We start from the raw sequence: 15,481 nt of genomic DNA on the forward strand, positions 1-15,481 counted from the left end.
ATTGGCTTGCTAAAACCCAAGGTTGTGAGTTCAATCCTTGAGGGGGCCATTTAGGGATTTGGGGCAAAAATTGGGGATTGGTCCTGCTTTGAGCAGGGGGTTGGACTACATGATCTCCTGAGGTCCCTTCCAACCCTGATATTCTATGATTCTATGATGGGAATAATTGTACAAGTTAGAAGCCAAATGAAAGGATTGGCCCTGTAGTCAATGGGCAAGGTTCTGTGCTGATAAGTGGGATTTATTCCTGATGTAGGCATATCAAAGACTCAGAATGCTACAGGGGTGGCGCACTCAACAGCTGCAAAGAAAATTAACAGCTCTTGCCACTCAGCAATCACCTTTCCTGCAAATCATGAGCACTCTTCATTGTCTCTGATGGGACTCTCAACCTATCCTCCTGGGCCACAATAGATAGTAACTGGAATGTGAACTGAATGGTTAGGAGACAAATCCTGGGAGTTCAGCAAAGGAAGTGAGAAACTCTCCACAAAAAAAAAATCATATAATCCTAGTTAGTTTTCTTTATGGTATATGCTGAAACATACACATATTACACTTCCAAATAAAAGAATCTAAGAATTTAATTTTGTTCTTATGAAACTACTGATGTTACAACATTGCGAATAGCACTATGGAAAGATGACATTTTATTGTTTCTTAAGTGAGATTGCTGCAAGGTTTTACATTGTAGATGTAGATTATTTAATCCCGAGTTTCTAATAATCTTACATTAAGTTCCTTTGCACTCATGCACACAGATATTCAATCATAAGTGCTCCAAATGAAGCACTAGGAAGGCTTCTGCAGCAGAGCACGACTAATGTCAGAGATTAATTTGTTAATAGTCCTCAGATTAGTAGGACAAAACCTATATCCTCTCACAGTTAGGCAATATAGTAAATGAATGTAATGAGAAGTCATAGAAGCTTGGCTGCTATCACACAAGGACTGGAAAACATTGCAAATACTTTCCTTAAAAGATGTATTCTGGTACATGATTAAAAGGTATTCAAGCAATATAGCAACAATATAAAATCTGGGAGGGTTAACAATGCAGAAATAATAAAAGTGTCCTTACAGTATATAACATAAAAAGTTTCTCTGTGTTCTTTCCAGAGTACAGAATGAAATATAGTAGACGCTTGTTTGCAGCAACACCTTCTAAGAGCAGCCATCCCTGGGGAACACTTTCCCAACTGTGAATTGTTGACACTCCCCATAACAGCAATAGCTGCTTAGGAGCAACATAGCAAAAGGGCATTGATATGTTACTACTACTGAGCGTCTACTATACTTAGACTAGAATGTCCTTAAGGGATGCTGGAAACTAATTTGAAGTCCAAAATTCAACTTTCAGTTCTATTCCCATTGAAGTCAATGACAAACCTCCCATTGACTTAGAAGAATTGGGATCCAGTTCTAGACTACAGGAATATGGAAGGGTCTGTGTTCCCAAAATGTCTGGCAAAAACTGGAATTCTCAACAATTTTCCTGCCAAAATGGGGAAATTCCCTACAACCTTCATTGCAAACTTTCCCCCAGTTTTCCACTGTGACATAATATTCAACTCTCCCTCAGTATGAGAAAGTTCCATTATGAGAACATTCCAAGTTCACCTCTGTGCCATACAAACCTTAGATTACCTCATTTTTCATTTTTGTAAATGTTAGATTTAAAGTTCTGCATAATATAAATGAAGTTATTGATAATGGGTACAGCTATAAGGCACACGTACAAGATTACTATAGCAAATATGATCATTGGTTAATAGTGTTACTCTTTAGCCATCCTGGTAAGCAGAAGTTCAGAATAAGCTAGGTTTTCAAGAGTTGGGGGTAAATTCTTTATGATCTTTAAAGCACTGGATTTAACCAGACACTTAGGCCTTGTTTAGACTAAGAAAATAAGTTTGTTTTCCAAATCAAATTAGCTCAATTGAGCTAGCTGAAATCCATGGAAAATCCCACTTATCCCCACCAATGTAGACACACTTTTATACTTCATTTCAATTTTAGCTGCTCAAATGATAGTTTAAGAGGGAACTTTCAGATTACACCAAGTAATGTCCCTAGAAATGAGGGATATGTGAACAATTTGTTACCTATCCTAGTGTTGCTAACTCTTGCAATTATCACAAGTCTCATGATATATGGTTTCAGAGTAGCAGCCGTGTTAGTCTGTATTCGCAAAAAGAAAAGGAGTACTAATGGCACTAATGGCACAAATTTATCCGATGCATCCGATGAGGTGAGCTGTAGCTCACGAAAGCTTATGCTCAAATAAATTTGTTAGTCTCTAAGGTGCCACAGGTACTCCTTTTCTTTTTATGATATATGATGTTTTTCTTAAAACCTCAGCTGCTGGAATCAAGCAACTGCATACATCTTTCATTTACCATGATCAACCCACTCCCACCCGCACCCCTCTCCCCCTGTAAAACTCACAAAAACCATCAATCTAATCACTTCAGTATATTAGATATTTTTGGTTCATTTTCTGTTAGATTGTGATTTCTGAAGCCATTATCAATTTTGGTAAATGCTACTGCTTTTGTATGAGCAACTCCCACTGAAGCTGTGGGAATTATGCACCGGTATTTGCTAGCAGAAATTTGGCCCTTATTGCTCTAACCTTTCAAAAAGAAATACTGAAACCACAGACGTAAATATTTCAAAACATGCTGCACAATCTCAAGAAATCATTTATAACTACATATGTGTAATAAAACAAGCGAAACAATAGACATGCGGGGACATAAATCATATGTTAGAAAGGCTGTGAATGTAAGAGTACTATAAAATGGTTAGTGATAGAGCACAACCAAGTTAGTTACCTTGTAATTACCATACAAGATAGATAAAAGATGGGCTATATATTTTGAGACACCTTACAGGGACCTGATTTTCAGAGGGTGGGTGCTTAGCCCTGTCTGAAAAGTGCTAGGGTGTCTCAAGTTGAGCACTCAATAATTTAGGCACCAAAATTACTGGCCACTTTTGAAAATTTAAACCTTAGAAAGTAATGTAAAATGGCATATTAAATAAACTTAAATATACACACGAGATTACAAAATCAGATTAGGAACAATGGTAGAAAAGGAGGAACATACATTTTAAAAGGATGTGATCATGGACCATATAAAAAGTACAGTCATCTGATTATAGTGATGACATTCTTAGAAAAGAAACTTGATTCCAAGTACTTCTTTCTTATAGACAAGAACTATAGATGGTTCACAACCTGCAATCTGGGACTTTTGTTCTATTATGGCACCACCCCCATTGTAATTTTTATTTAGCCTACTGATTTGCCCCACTGTATTAAAATTGTTTACTTCCATCACTTTGGGTTAGCTTGCAGTTTTATGGAATTCACATTGCTGTCGTGATTAACTTAACTGGAGTCTTAGAATGAATCTGTTGTGTGGGCAACTCCTCTATACTGTGTATAGAGTCAGACATCTCAAACCAGCTACACAGCTGGAACATGCACACTAAAATGCCAAACATTACAGGTAACATGAGAATGTGCCCTATTGAGTTTTTTAGTGTTTTAGAACTAAAACCTGAACACCCTACCTACTAAGGATGAACTGGCAATGTACGCTCCCAATTAAATACATGAATATGCTGGAACTCTTACATGACAATCATACTTCAATAACATAATCTTATTTGACTCCTATATATTTTTAAATACTGACTGGTTTTAAAGGGAAAAATGTTTGGGTCCTTTTGTTTGCTGTTTTACAATGCACACTATAAAGAAAGTCTGCAATTTATTTATTTATTTATTACTTAAAAATATGAGGAATGTGAAATCTGGTCTTCCCTACTTATTCTGGAAGATTTGTTGGAGGTGTCAGAAATGTGGATTGTGAATTTATCACAGCCCCAGTGGTGCAATGTGCAATAACTGTGACCTTAAATGAAAAGGCAGTGAATATTCAATCTCTAATAAAGATTCAACCTAAGTGTTTCTCAGGCCTGGTCTACATGAGAAAATTAGGTCGGTTTAACTACGTCAGTCAGGAGTGTGAAAAACCCACACCCCTGAGCGGTGTTAAGACAACCTAAGTCCCCATGTATGCAACGCTAGGTAGAAGAATTCTTCTGACATAGCTAGCACCTCTCAGGGAAGTGGGTTACCTACTCATTGGCTTAAGTAGTGTCTATACTGAAGAGCTGCAGCTTTGCTGCTGTACCATTTTTTAAGCGTAGACAAGCCCTCAGTCTTAACTTAATAGATGTTAACAAACAAACAACAGAGTTTTAAACAGGCTGAATAAAACAACTATTCATCCCGTGTTAATCAGGTTTTATTTTCTTGGTACTCATGGAGTCATAACCCTATCCATTCTCCCTCCACAAAAGCCTTTAAACTTAAACTAGACCTAAATTTCAAATGTAAGCAGAACTATATTTTAAATAAAAAATATGTTGAGGCCTTTAAAAAAAAACAAGAACAGAAAAGGACACATAACCTCTTTCCCCTTTGCAAGTGACCATTTAAAATAACAGCAGTAAAGTATTGCCTAAGGACTACACAGTAGAAAAGTCACAGAGATTGTGAAGCCAAAGGTCAAATGTGTTATTTCACAATCTTTTCTTTTCCAAATACAGTATTTTCAAACAGCTATTGCTTAAAAAAAGGTCCCTCTTGGGTGGTTTCTTTGATCTGTTGTTTGGAAGACACAACCATCTAAGTCTCAGAGTTCTCTGAGAAACATGTGCATACTGTATCAGTCATTTTGTTTTTTTAAAAGTCTGATGTGTCTGATCAGCAGGCTGCCTCTCCCAGCAGAGCCAGTTTTTCAGGGAACACTGCCTATCTCTTGACTCATGTTTTCCTGAGGGAGTGGTTACAGCAGGGTGCAGGTGTTCTTTTCTTCTAGAGGTTGAGGAGGGAGAGCCCTTTAGTTTTGTTGACATTTTGTTTGTGTAATTTTATTTTTATTTGTTATTATTTGTAGTCTGATAGTGTCTAGAAGCCCCAGCCACAACTGATGCCCTATTTTTCTAGGTGCTTTACAAACAATACAAATAAACAGTCATTATTTATTGCTATTTGTATTAACGTCATGCCTAGGAGCCCCAGTCATGGGGCAATACCCCATTGTGCTAGGTGCTGTGCAAACACAGACCAAAAAGTCCATTCCTGCCCAAAAAAGCTTACAATCTAAGTATAAGACAAGAGACAATAGATGGATACAGACAGACTGGGGAACACAAGGAAACAATGAGACAATATTGGTCAGCATAGTAGGCAGTGATGTCAGCACACCAGCAGCCTAACTGTGGTTAAGTGTTTTATAGGCATTTTGGCAAAAGGAGAGTTTTGAGGGCGGTTTTAAAGGTGAATAATGAGATGGCCCCTGTGACAGATATAGCAAATTTCTGCTATATACTGGACAAACCTTACTAAATTAAGGTAAACGATATGGAATTAAGTTTAAGAACCTTAGGAGTTCATTGTATTAAAAATGCAAATGTTTATATGTTATTGTGGGATTATATGTAACATGTGTAGGAGATATGACTAATGTAATACCTGACAAGCTTTGTGAGCTTCAAAGGACTCTTTGAAACAATGTGCTAGAAAAACAAAGTTAAGTGGGATTCTTAAGAAATATTTGGGAGGTGGGGAAGGCAGTTTCTCACTTCTGGATCCATCCTTTTGAAGCTGCGCTCTGGAAAAACCCATTGCTGTTACATGAAGACCAGACCAGAGGCCCAAATTGGAAAAAAGAGTGACTCACATATTCATGGATGTGCTTGTTCTGAGCTGACAGCTGTTATGGACTTGTGACCATAGAAAAACCCCTTGGTGGGGTTTGAAGGACTGTTCACCAGCAGAGCCCTTGTTGGACTCAAGAACTGATCTCTGGTAAACTTATCATCATCTGAGTAGATTATTTTATTGTTTTAATATGTTTTCTCTCTGATGCTTTTACCTTAAGAATAAATGTGCTTGCTTAGAAAGAGCTGTGGGGTACCTTATTACTGTGGTAATTACCCTGTTCATAGCCTTTGAAGAGAAAGCAAAATTGGCCTACTGAGCAGTCTGTATTCACAGTGTTGAGAGAGACATGTATCTCCGGCCAAGAGAGGTGACAGCTGGGGAGCCAGAAGCCTGGGAGGGGGTGCCCTTGCTGGACCGTGGCAGGGGAATACAGGTGCAGTTGCCCTGAATGGGGACAGCACCAATCCTGCAAATACCTCCAGGCAGAAGGATCCCTGTGCCCATGTGATGCCCCACTGACTTCAACAAGGCTGCATGTGAGTGAACTTCTAAATCTGCACACAGTCAATTGCAGGATCGGGACCTAAACAGGTAAGACAGACTTAAGGTGGTAGAAATTTTCTATTATAAATGCATATAAAAAGATACGACAGAAACAAAGTATAAACTGAATAAATAAATACACAGATTATTAAGCTATTGTCTGACTTTCCAGGCAAACAATGCAAAATTATAACAAGCTATACGACATTGCTGCAGCTAGCCAAGGTGAAAAAAAAAAACAATCTGAGTCCAAGTAAAAGTGTAAAGTGTAATAAAATTAATCTATCACTGTATATACAGTATACACTGTATGTACAGGTCTGTGCAAACATAGATACAGTGCAATCTACAAAAATACAGCAGGAATTCACAAGAAAAGCTATGAACTAGTCTTGTGGAACTTGCAAGTCTCCAACTAAAAATGAATGCAGGGTACATGAGTGCAAGCAAAATTCCACCAATTTAGAATGTTTTCCATAAGTGTCAGCTACAATTATTTCTCTGCTCTCATAAAACAGAGAGTCTAGGGCTCCTTTGGAAGTTTCCTGCTGCAGAAAAGTAAATCTGGCTCCTTAGGAAACTTGAGAGTTCCAAATGACAACCTCTGTGTAGCAATATATTATAAATTCCATTCATGAGAACCTCTTTGCCAAAGATCAAAGCTCAAGTGATTTGCACTGTACATATCACCATTAGAACCCTGAATTAAAAATAGAGTTGTATAATATAGAATGTAGACTATGGACATAGTTCATTATTTATAATGCTCCAGTCTCAACAAAAAATCCTGCACAGAAATCAAAAAGTTAAGTTATTAATATTAATTAAAACCCTTTGGATAGAAGAGCAAATCTTTGGAAACCCAAAGATTGTGTGGGTTTACATGAGAGGAGAATTTGGCTATATGGCTCAAATTTATCTGTGTTGTACTCCCACCACCACCACCCACTTCTCTATCACACACAGACACGGATTTATACCAAATGTAGAGGGTCACAAACTTCATTGCTTTTGTAGGCCAAGTGCATTGCACACACCATAGGCCCCTTGCATTCCTCCATTCCACCCAACAAGCTCTTTGTGTGCCACCCTCCCATCCCTCTCTACTTCAGCAACGTCCTGCAACCTATCCTCCTCCCCTCATGCCAGGGCCTGTGTGCCCCCCATATTTCCCTCCCACCATACCCAGAGTTATGTGTGCCCCCCATACGCTCCTCCCCTCATGCCAAGGCTCTGTGTGCCCCCCATTCCCCCGTCCTCCCATAATCAGGGATCTGCATGCCCCCATACCAGATTTCTGTTCGCCCCCGCCTCCCCCCATGTCAGGGACTCTGTGTCTCTCCTTTTTCTCACCCCTCCAAAATACCTTTCTTCTCCCAGGATTGGAAGGGACACGCAGATGGTTGTCCTCCAAGGCAATCAAAAACAGAGCATCAAAACTGGGATTATCCCACAGTAATGACAATGGCAATTCTATTAATATCAGATAGTTCAGAGGTAAAATTTAAGTGCTCTCTTTGACAATCATAGTCTGTTGAGATGAAATATGTTTTTCTTTATACTTGATAAGAATAATGTGTTTGCTTTGATGTTGACACTGTAAGATTTATGATGTCCTTAACTATTCATTTCCATGCTTTTAAGTGCTTGAGTTTTGTAAATGATGTGATGGGAAAATAGTTTTGTCACTGAGCAAATTCAAATTTTGAATGTTTATTTTTTGGGGGTGGGTGTTAATGGAGGTTTTTTGTTTTGTTTTGTTTTATATATATGTAAAGATAAACACAACAGAGCATGACCCATCTATTTACTCAAGTATTTTCTTGAGTTTTGGATATGTAGTGTAAGTAGTTTTAAGTGATGGGCAGATATTGGGCATAGCATTGCTAGCTAGCATTACTGCCTATAACAGTATGCTTTTATGCTCAAATTATATTTCAATTTTGCAAATACACCCAGAGGCTATAGCTATAGTTATAAGTCAATGTATAAATAAATAAACTCATTTTAGATGTGAAAGAAGAGGAAGTCTCTTAGTCTAGTGGTATTTATTAATTTTAATGATAAAAGATAACTTTCAAAAGAACGTAGGTGCTGTGATGTTGGCATAGAAGAGGAGACTTAAGATTTTTTTCTTCTAAATCTAATCCTTACACTTCCATACAATCTGCAAATTAGTTGTTTCTACTGCACCTGCAATATATCAGCTTGTATGAATGTGTACCTCTGCCCTCTACTGTATATAATGGAATTTATTCACCTGTTTGGAATCATGTCACCTTCTATGTCTGTTAGTCTTAATGCTACTAACGAAGATTCTCCTTTAGCTCAAATAGTAAAGGACTTTGTTTTGGGAGGAGAATTTTGTGAGCTGCATACCCCATTCTACATATATGCAGTGTAGCTCAGGAACTGCTACCTCTCTGTTTATACAGATGGATTATACATTGCTATGGTTTTTCCAGGGATGTCCTTCCACTGACTGACGGGGGGGCACCATTACTGAAAATGACCATTCCAGGGATAGAAGGGAAGAGTGGTCAGTGGCAGCTGTGAATTTTTAAATTTTCACTTTTAAATTTTGAGTGTAAGCTTGCTCTAACCTGTTACTTATACAGGGGGCGTGAAGAACAGGTCCTCCCTCCATTTGGAAAAATACGGTAAGAATTATTTCCCAGCCAGAGGTCAGCAGTTGAAATTGTACGAAATATTTTATTTCATTTAATGGCATTTTAAAAAATTATTGGTGAAATGTCTAAAAAATAGCAGAGCTTTGGATCTGTGACACCAACATCCATCACTACTTTGGAAGGTTTGAGCATTGCTGGCCTCACAGGTGGAGGCCCAAAGGAAATTTAAAAGAGGCATCTCTGGAGGAGAGGAGGCATTGTATACTTAAATATAGTTCTTTGCAGCTGCAGGCAACAAAGGAAACTGCTCTAAACTGTAGTGCATCATATTTAAATAGTTTGGAAAATCATATCTCCTCTGACTAATAGGATACAGCAACCCCTTCCTTTAACCCTTCTGAGCTGTGAACCTGGTCATAGTTATCTATAATTTTGCCACTTCCAGGTTGAATTGCTTTAATAAGCTCAAGGAAGGGCTACCCTTGAAGGTCACTCAGGAACTTTAGCTAGCATAGACTGTGGCTCACTCTCCTATTAAATGTGACAAGCTGACATGATCATGCAACACATGAGTTCTGGGCTCTGCACAAGCTCCCAATTCCCTTCTTGTGCAATCTAAGCTGTCGGTTATCAAGTATAAACCCCTGAATGGTTTATGACCACTATGCCTCAAAGACTCCATCTACCACTCTGCCCCAACATATCTGTTATGAGTTACTGGAATGCTCTTGCTATCTATCCCTAAAGTAGAACTCCTGGGGACAGGTGGCAGGCTTCTTGGTGGTGAACCCTGAGCTCTAGGAGTCACTCCTTGGGTCTGCACAAGTTTGCAAAGATATTAGGAGGCAGTGAAAGATGCAGTTGTGCAATCTGTTTCTCTGTTTTCAGGATCACTTTCTGGAAAGCCTGTATTATCACCAATGGATAAGAGTTGATAACCCTGCAGATGGGTCTTTCTTGTGTTCAAGAGATGTTTATTGTTTTTAAATTCTTATAAATGTACCCACATTCTCTTACTGGCTTACAGTAATTACACATTACTTTTGTATCTTTTAGTTATTAAAGAATCTCTCCTATCTGATTCTCTCCATTTGAAAAAAAATCCATTTATTTTAACTCCTAAAACTAATTGCATCTTCCTTCTCACTTTGTCAGTATTACAAATGCTGTAGAAGCACATAGTCAGAATCCCACTATATTTACACCTACAGGGAGTTCAAATCATGAGTACTATACAATATTTACATAAAGATACCAGTCATTATGATGGCTGCTTATATTTCCTCAGCAATTAGAGCTTCATCTAATTTGCACACAGAACAAGCACCAAATATCCCCCAGCAAGATAATTAATGTCTAAGGCCTTTATTGACTACCATAAATTGCAAAATTCAATGCATAGAGAACAGGTCCCCATGAAATTGGAAGAACATAATGACCTGGTTACATATAAGGCAGTATTTTGTATTTTCCAGAAATTCAAGTTATTCTGTGGATTCAGCAGCAAAGAAAAATGTAAAGGTAACTAACTCAAGACTGCGCTTATTTCAGTGATGGAAATAATATTAGCAAGGCACTTGCACACATTCTGGCTCTTTTTATGAACGTATAGCACTTTAGAAAACACAAGCTGTTCAGAAAGGTGTATAATACAATAACAGTATGTTACTGCATGCTTAGCATCTCACAGATTCAACTATTATACAGCTAGTGTCAGTCATATACTTTTGAGTTTCACATCATGTAAATACTGTGATGACTGATATTTGTGTTTTGATGACTTTGAATGAATTCAAGAGTAAAATCTGTGAATTTCAGAAAATGCCCCATGACTGTGAGTGGCTGATGCATTCAGTGTTTTGTTTAAGTATGAATGTGAGCAACTGCAATGTTAAAATGTTAAATAAATTTGTTAGTCTCTAAGGTGCCACAACTACTCCATTTCTTTTTTGCGAATACAGACTAACACGGCTGTTACTCTGAAACCTGCAATGTTAAGTTGCCTGCTGCTCCCAGGACTTCCTTGTGATCATCTTGTAATGGTTACCATGGCATGGTTGAATAAAATTAATATACCTGTGCAGGGCTTGTTAAAAAAAAGTTTGTATGGGAACTTAATATGTAAAGAAGATTACTTCAAATGAATCATTGTCAGGTTTAGCTGTAAAAGGATCTCAAATTGCCTAAACTGCATTTGTTTGATATCTAAATGTATACCGGGGGCAGCTGCAACTAGCTCTGAGCTATGGCGCATTCCATTATGAATGGTAGTGAATTTATAATGGAATGGTATGGATGGTTTTTATAATCAGAAAAACACACTGACCTTAACACTACACAGGTGGAGCAGCATAATGACCCGGCAATTGTAAGCGCATCAATTCCTGGGGAAAAGTTCAATGAGGTTAACTCAGCATGTATCCCAAAACCAACATTAGTGATATAAAATACAGAACATTGTGTTTTCTACCAAAATAGATCTTGCATATGCCAACATTTAATTTATTTACTTAAATTTTTGATACTGAGTAATTCATATGTTAACTTTACATTCTTTTCTACCAAGGGATATTATTATGATACAGGAGACTTGGATGCTACAACACTGAATTATGCTTTTAAAAATTATTTTAATTAAGTAAAATAAACTTTTCAGACTATCGAAGATTAAGCATCAGATTTCATTTAGCCCAAAAGGGAAATGAAACAAAACATCCAGCTCAGATATGACAAACAGAGACTAGTATCGGCTCTTTAGGCATCATCATAAGAAATTGGTCAGATTGAAAGAGTTTCGATTGACAACAGTCAACCAGATTTCCATTTAAACCACCAATGTATTTGTAGTGGTGGTACCAGGTGAGTTTCTATTGCAAAGGAAGCTAATTTCAGTGCTCTGTACTTTCATTGACCTAGTATCAAACACAATTCAAAGGTAAAAAATCACAGCTGTGTTCTCTGCTTATACTTTGTCCAATATCGAGTAGAGATGAGGAACCTCTGCTTTTCCTATAAACTATAACAAACTATTCACTTGAATCTTAGGAAAACTTCAGAGAGAAATAATCATGAAATACTAAAATGTAAAGCCTTAGTCATACCATGGGCCAAATCCAGCTGTCATTACTCAGGCAAAATTCCTAAGGATTGCAGAATATCTCCCAATAAAATAAATATAACTTTCAAGAACCCACAGTACAAGAAAATTAGTAACATTTTAATTCAACCTATATTTAATACTTAGTAATAGCCATTACATTTAATTTTGCAACTTTAATCGATCCCCTCTGTTTCTCTTGCTTTTTTATAGTTTCTTCATTTTATTATCATAGAAACATTTAGACATCTTGAAACATCCTCACACAAAAAGATGATGATAATCTCCCATAACTCTTTAATCTGGGCATCTCTTGAGTCTGTCACCCTGCAAACTAAAATTCATACTTATCCCTACTTTTCCTCAGGTGCTCAAGAATGACTCAGAAAGCTTGCATAGGTAGAAATTTCATAACAGCATGAACAAAAGAACCTTGGCACACCAAATGTACCACCATAAAAATGTTAATTCAACAAATCACAAAAATGAACAAGACAAGGAAAACAGATGGAAAAAATAAGAATTCAGCAGGAAAACTACAGTCGTCAGACATTCTTAATTATAAAATAATTTCATTTGATTACATTCCACCTATATTAAAAAACACTACCTGCAAAATATATAAAATACATCAAATACAAGAGATAAAATAAAATAAAAAGAACAGATATTGACCACCCTTCTCAAATGCCTTTCATTTTGAGGGATGGAACTCAGTTTAGTCCCAAAGTTACATACATTCCATACAAATTTTGTGTTCTCTCTCTTTTATTGAGGAACATTATTTAGAAAGGAAATAGAGTAGGATGACCCCCAAACTTAGAGAGAGATATATTTATCACCCCAAAGGAGTGAATCCCACAGTATTTTAAGTTTCCTGCATGCATAATTTTTGTGGCCCTCATTTTGGGTCTTTGTCACACACTGCATCCCACATTTGGACTCTGGCATCCTGAGAGGTACACTTCTACTATGCTTGTGTGGTTCATCCCTTTTCCCCACCTTGTCTTTCTTTCTAGTTTGGAAACTTTTCAGGGCGAGGACAGTGTTTTCTTATGTGCCTGTACAACATCTAACACATTTGGGGGGCACAACTCTAATATAAATTATTAAAGATAATATTAATACAGGGCTAGACTGAGACATTACAATCTTGTCCCTAGGTAGTGCGGTGTATTGGTGTGCTGGCCCTGCGGCAGCCTGGGAGGGAGATATCCACACTGCTCTGGGGAGGAAAAAAATTACATTAGGTCTATTCTTAGCACAGTGTATACTCCCTGAAATACCAGCATAGCTTCACCGCCAAGAACATGGAAGGGGGCAGAATCATGACTCTGTTCCATCTTTTCCCCCTCCCACCCACCTGTGTGAGGAGGGCTGTAGCCTCTCTGTGGACCCTGCTACCCCTCTCGCACGGATAGCACTGGTGCAAGACAGTAAAGGGGAGGAGAGGACTATTCCCTTTACTAACTTCTCATGGCATGTAGGATGAGCCATAACCTGGCCTATAAATGATGTACACCTTGTATAGGACCAGTCCTGCAAAAAGCTGCATGTGGATTAAGTTAATGGGCGCTGAGTGTACATAGCACTGTGTAGGATTGGGCCCCTGCTGTTGGCTGGCCGAGTGACAACAGTATTTTCTACATGCAGAAAACCACTGAATTTCCGTTATCTATGGTGAAGGTTAAAAAGAAAGCAAGCACTGTTCTCCTATATTAATCAGACTTCGACAGATCTTATAGAAAATAGAAAGAATGCATATTCACTATCCATGCTCCTCCTATATGAGTTTTGCTGGCTATATTCCTTGCAGGAAATAGACCTTAGATTGTTCAGTCTAACCTAAGTCAGAGCCAAGGTGCGGGTGAAGCTGGACAAAGAATCCAGGATGCATAACCCTCTCCCTGACACCCCATCTCCCTACTGTGCTGTGCAGATCTTAGCTGCAATAGATAATCTGATCTTGAGGTCTTAAAATTAATCAACTCTCTTCCCCGACCCCTCAAAATGTCTCTGAGCCAAGTGCTTACATGTGTCTAATGCTGAAAGGGGAAGAAGCCTTTACCAGAGCAAACTGATATATGTTATTGTCAACACTACATGGTGCGTGCAAGCTACTGCAATTGGTATGCCATGGTATGCAGCTCTTTGTTCTTGATGAGATATGATAAGTTCTCATGTCCAAAATGTTTACCCTGTCTGATTTTGGATGGAAAGAAAATGTCTTTCATTGTCATAGTTACTTTTGGTATTACTAAGACCCCTGTCTCCAAAGCCCCATTAGATGGTGTGCGACAGTGTTGCATTCCAGCAGCCTATCTCCTTCTGGATCCTATATGCATATGTAAAGGTTTACAGGCTCATTTGCTCTTCAAGAGAGAAGGCATGGATCTACCCATCCTCAGGCTTTAGCAGTGCTACAGCATGTTGGGGGGGAAAGGTGATATCTAGACCTACACAGGGATGAATTTAGGTTTAAATGAGTCTGGATCCACCAACATTTTGAGTTTTCCAAGACAGATTCTTCCTCCCACCCCAAATTCCCCAACATAGTCTCCCTCCGAGCTCACCTGGAGTGATTGTTGTATTCCTCCCATTATTGAGCCCATGGTTCCTGCTCTGCCTCTAACACGCCGGTACCTCTCAATCCCTTCTGACTGTGGGGTCAGGACTGGAAGGATCCTGCCTTATTTACACTCTTAGCCTATTCAGGATTGAAGCTATATGTCCTCTTTTCACTGGCTTTCTGTTCAGTTGGGAGAAGTGGAGGCAGGTCAAACTGGTCAGTCAGAAAATGGAGACTAGAGGATATCAATGAGAGTATATTTTCACAAAATGAAAATGGTCAGAGATCTAGAAATATAAGCGTAACCCTCCATGGGGTTTACTTTGGCTTCCATGGTGTCTCTGTGCCAGTCACTTGGGCAGGGACACTGCGGATTTCCAAGGAAACCCCGGGGAGTGGAACACTGCCCCAGGAAGTAGCATGCCCAAGGGCAGGCTCAGCAGCTCAGTTGCCTCATAAAAAAAAGGAAGAGAAGAAAGATGCTAGTTCGAGCAGAAGAGGCCTCTGCCAGCTCAGAGGAGTTAATGCAGCATGTTCCTGGATGGCCTCCTTCTCTAAGGAGGAAGCAGAGAGAGAAAAGGATTAAGTGAGGAAGATTGGCAGGTTAAGCCTGGAGAAACAGAGCTACCCAAACCAATGAGGAAGGTTCTCAGGATAGGCTGCTGGGAGAGTTGATGAAAAGAGAAGAGCCATGTTGGAAGAAGAGACAGGAGTCCTCTATTGAAGAAAGGACATGCTTTTTGGTGAGGTTGGTAGTCCCAGGCCTACAGGGTAATTCCTGAAAACTGGCCTCTGAGGACTTGGCAGCACTATCCCTAAGTTTGTTCTGGTCCCTGTTCATAATAACTCTCACTTTACAGGTTTCAGTTGGGAAAGCTCTTAACTAATTTAGGAAT

General features: G+C 38.7%; 1 protein-coding gene across 3 annotated transcripts in view; it reads right to left on the reverse strand.

Moving 5' to 3' along the window:
• The window catches only part of HECW1 (HECT, C2 and WW domain containing E3 ubiquitin protein ligase 1), a 354,103-nt gene that overhangs the window by 260,982 nt on the left and 77,640 nt on the right, over positions 1-15,481 (reverse strand). For 2 of the 3 annotated variants that reach the window (XM_038392644.2, XM_043508692.1), the window contains exon 2: positions 11,246-11,303. The exons of the other annotated variant lie outside the window; for it this stretch is intronic. In XM_038392644.2, coding sequence (XP_038248572.1) covers positions 11,246-11,272 — 27 coding nt within the window. In that variant the 5' untranslated portion in view covers positions 11,273-11,303. The remainder of the gene's footprint in view (positions 1-11,245; positions 11,304-15,481) is intronic. 3 annotated transcript variants of the gene reach the window in all.

The sequence above is a fragment of the Dermochelys coriacea genome, chromosome 2 (assembly GCF_009764565.3).
Source record: "Dermochelys coriacea isolate rDerCor1 chromosome 2, rDerCor1.pri.v4, whole genome shotgun sequence".
Lineage (NCBI taxonomy): Eukaryota > Metazoa > Chordata > Testudines > Dermochelyidae > Dermochelys > Dermochelys coriacea.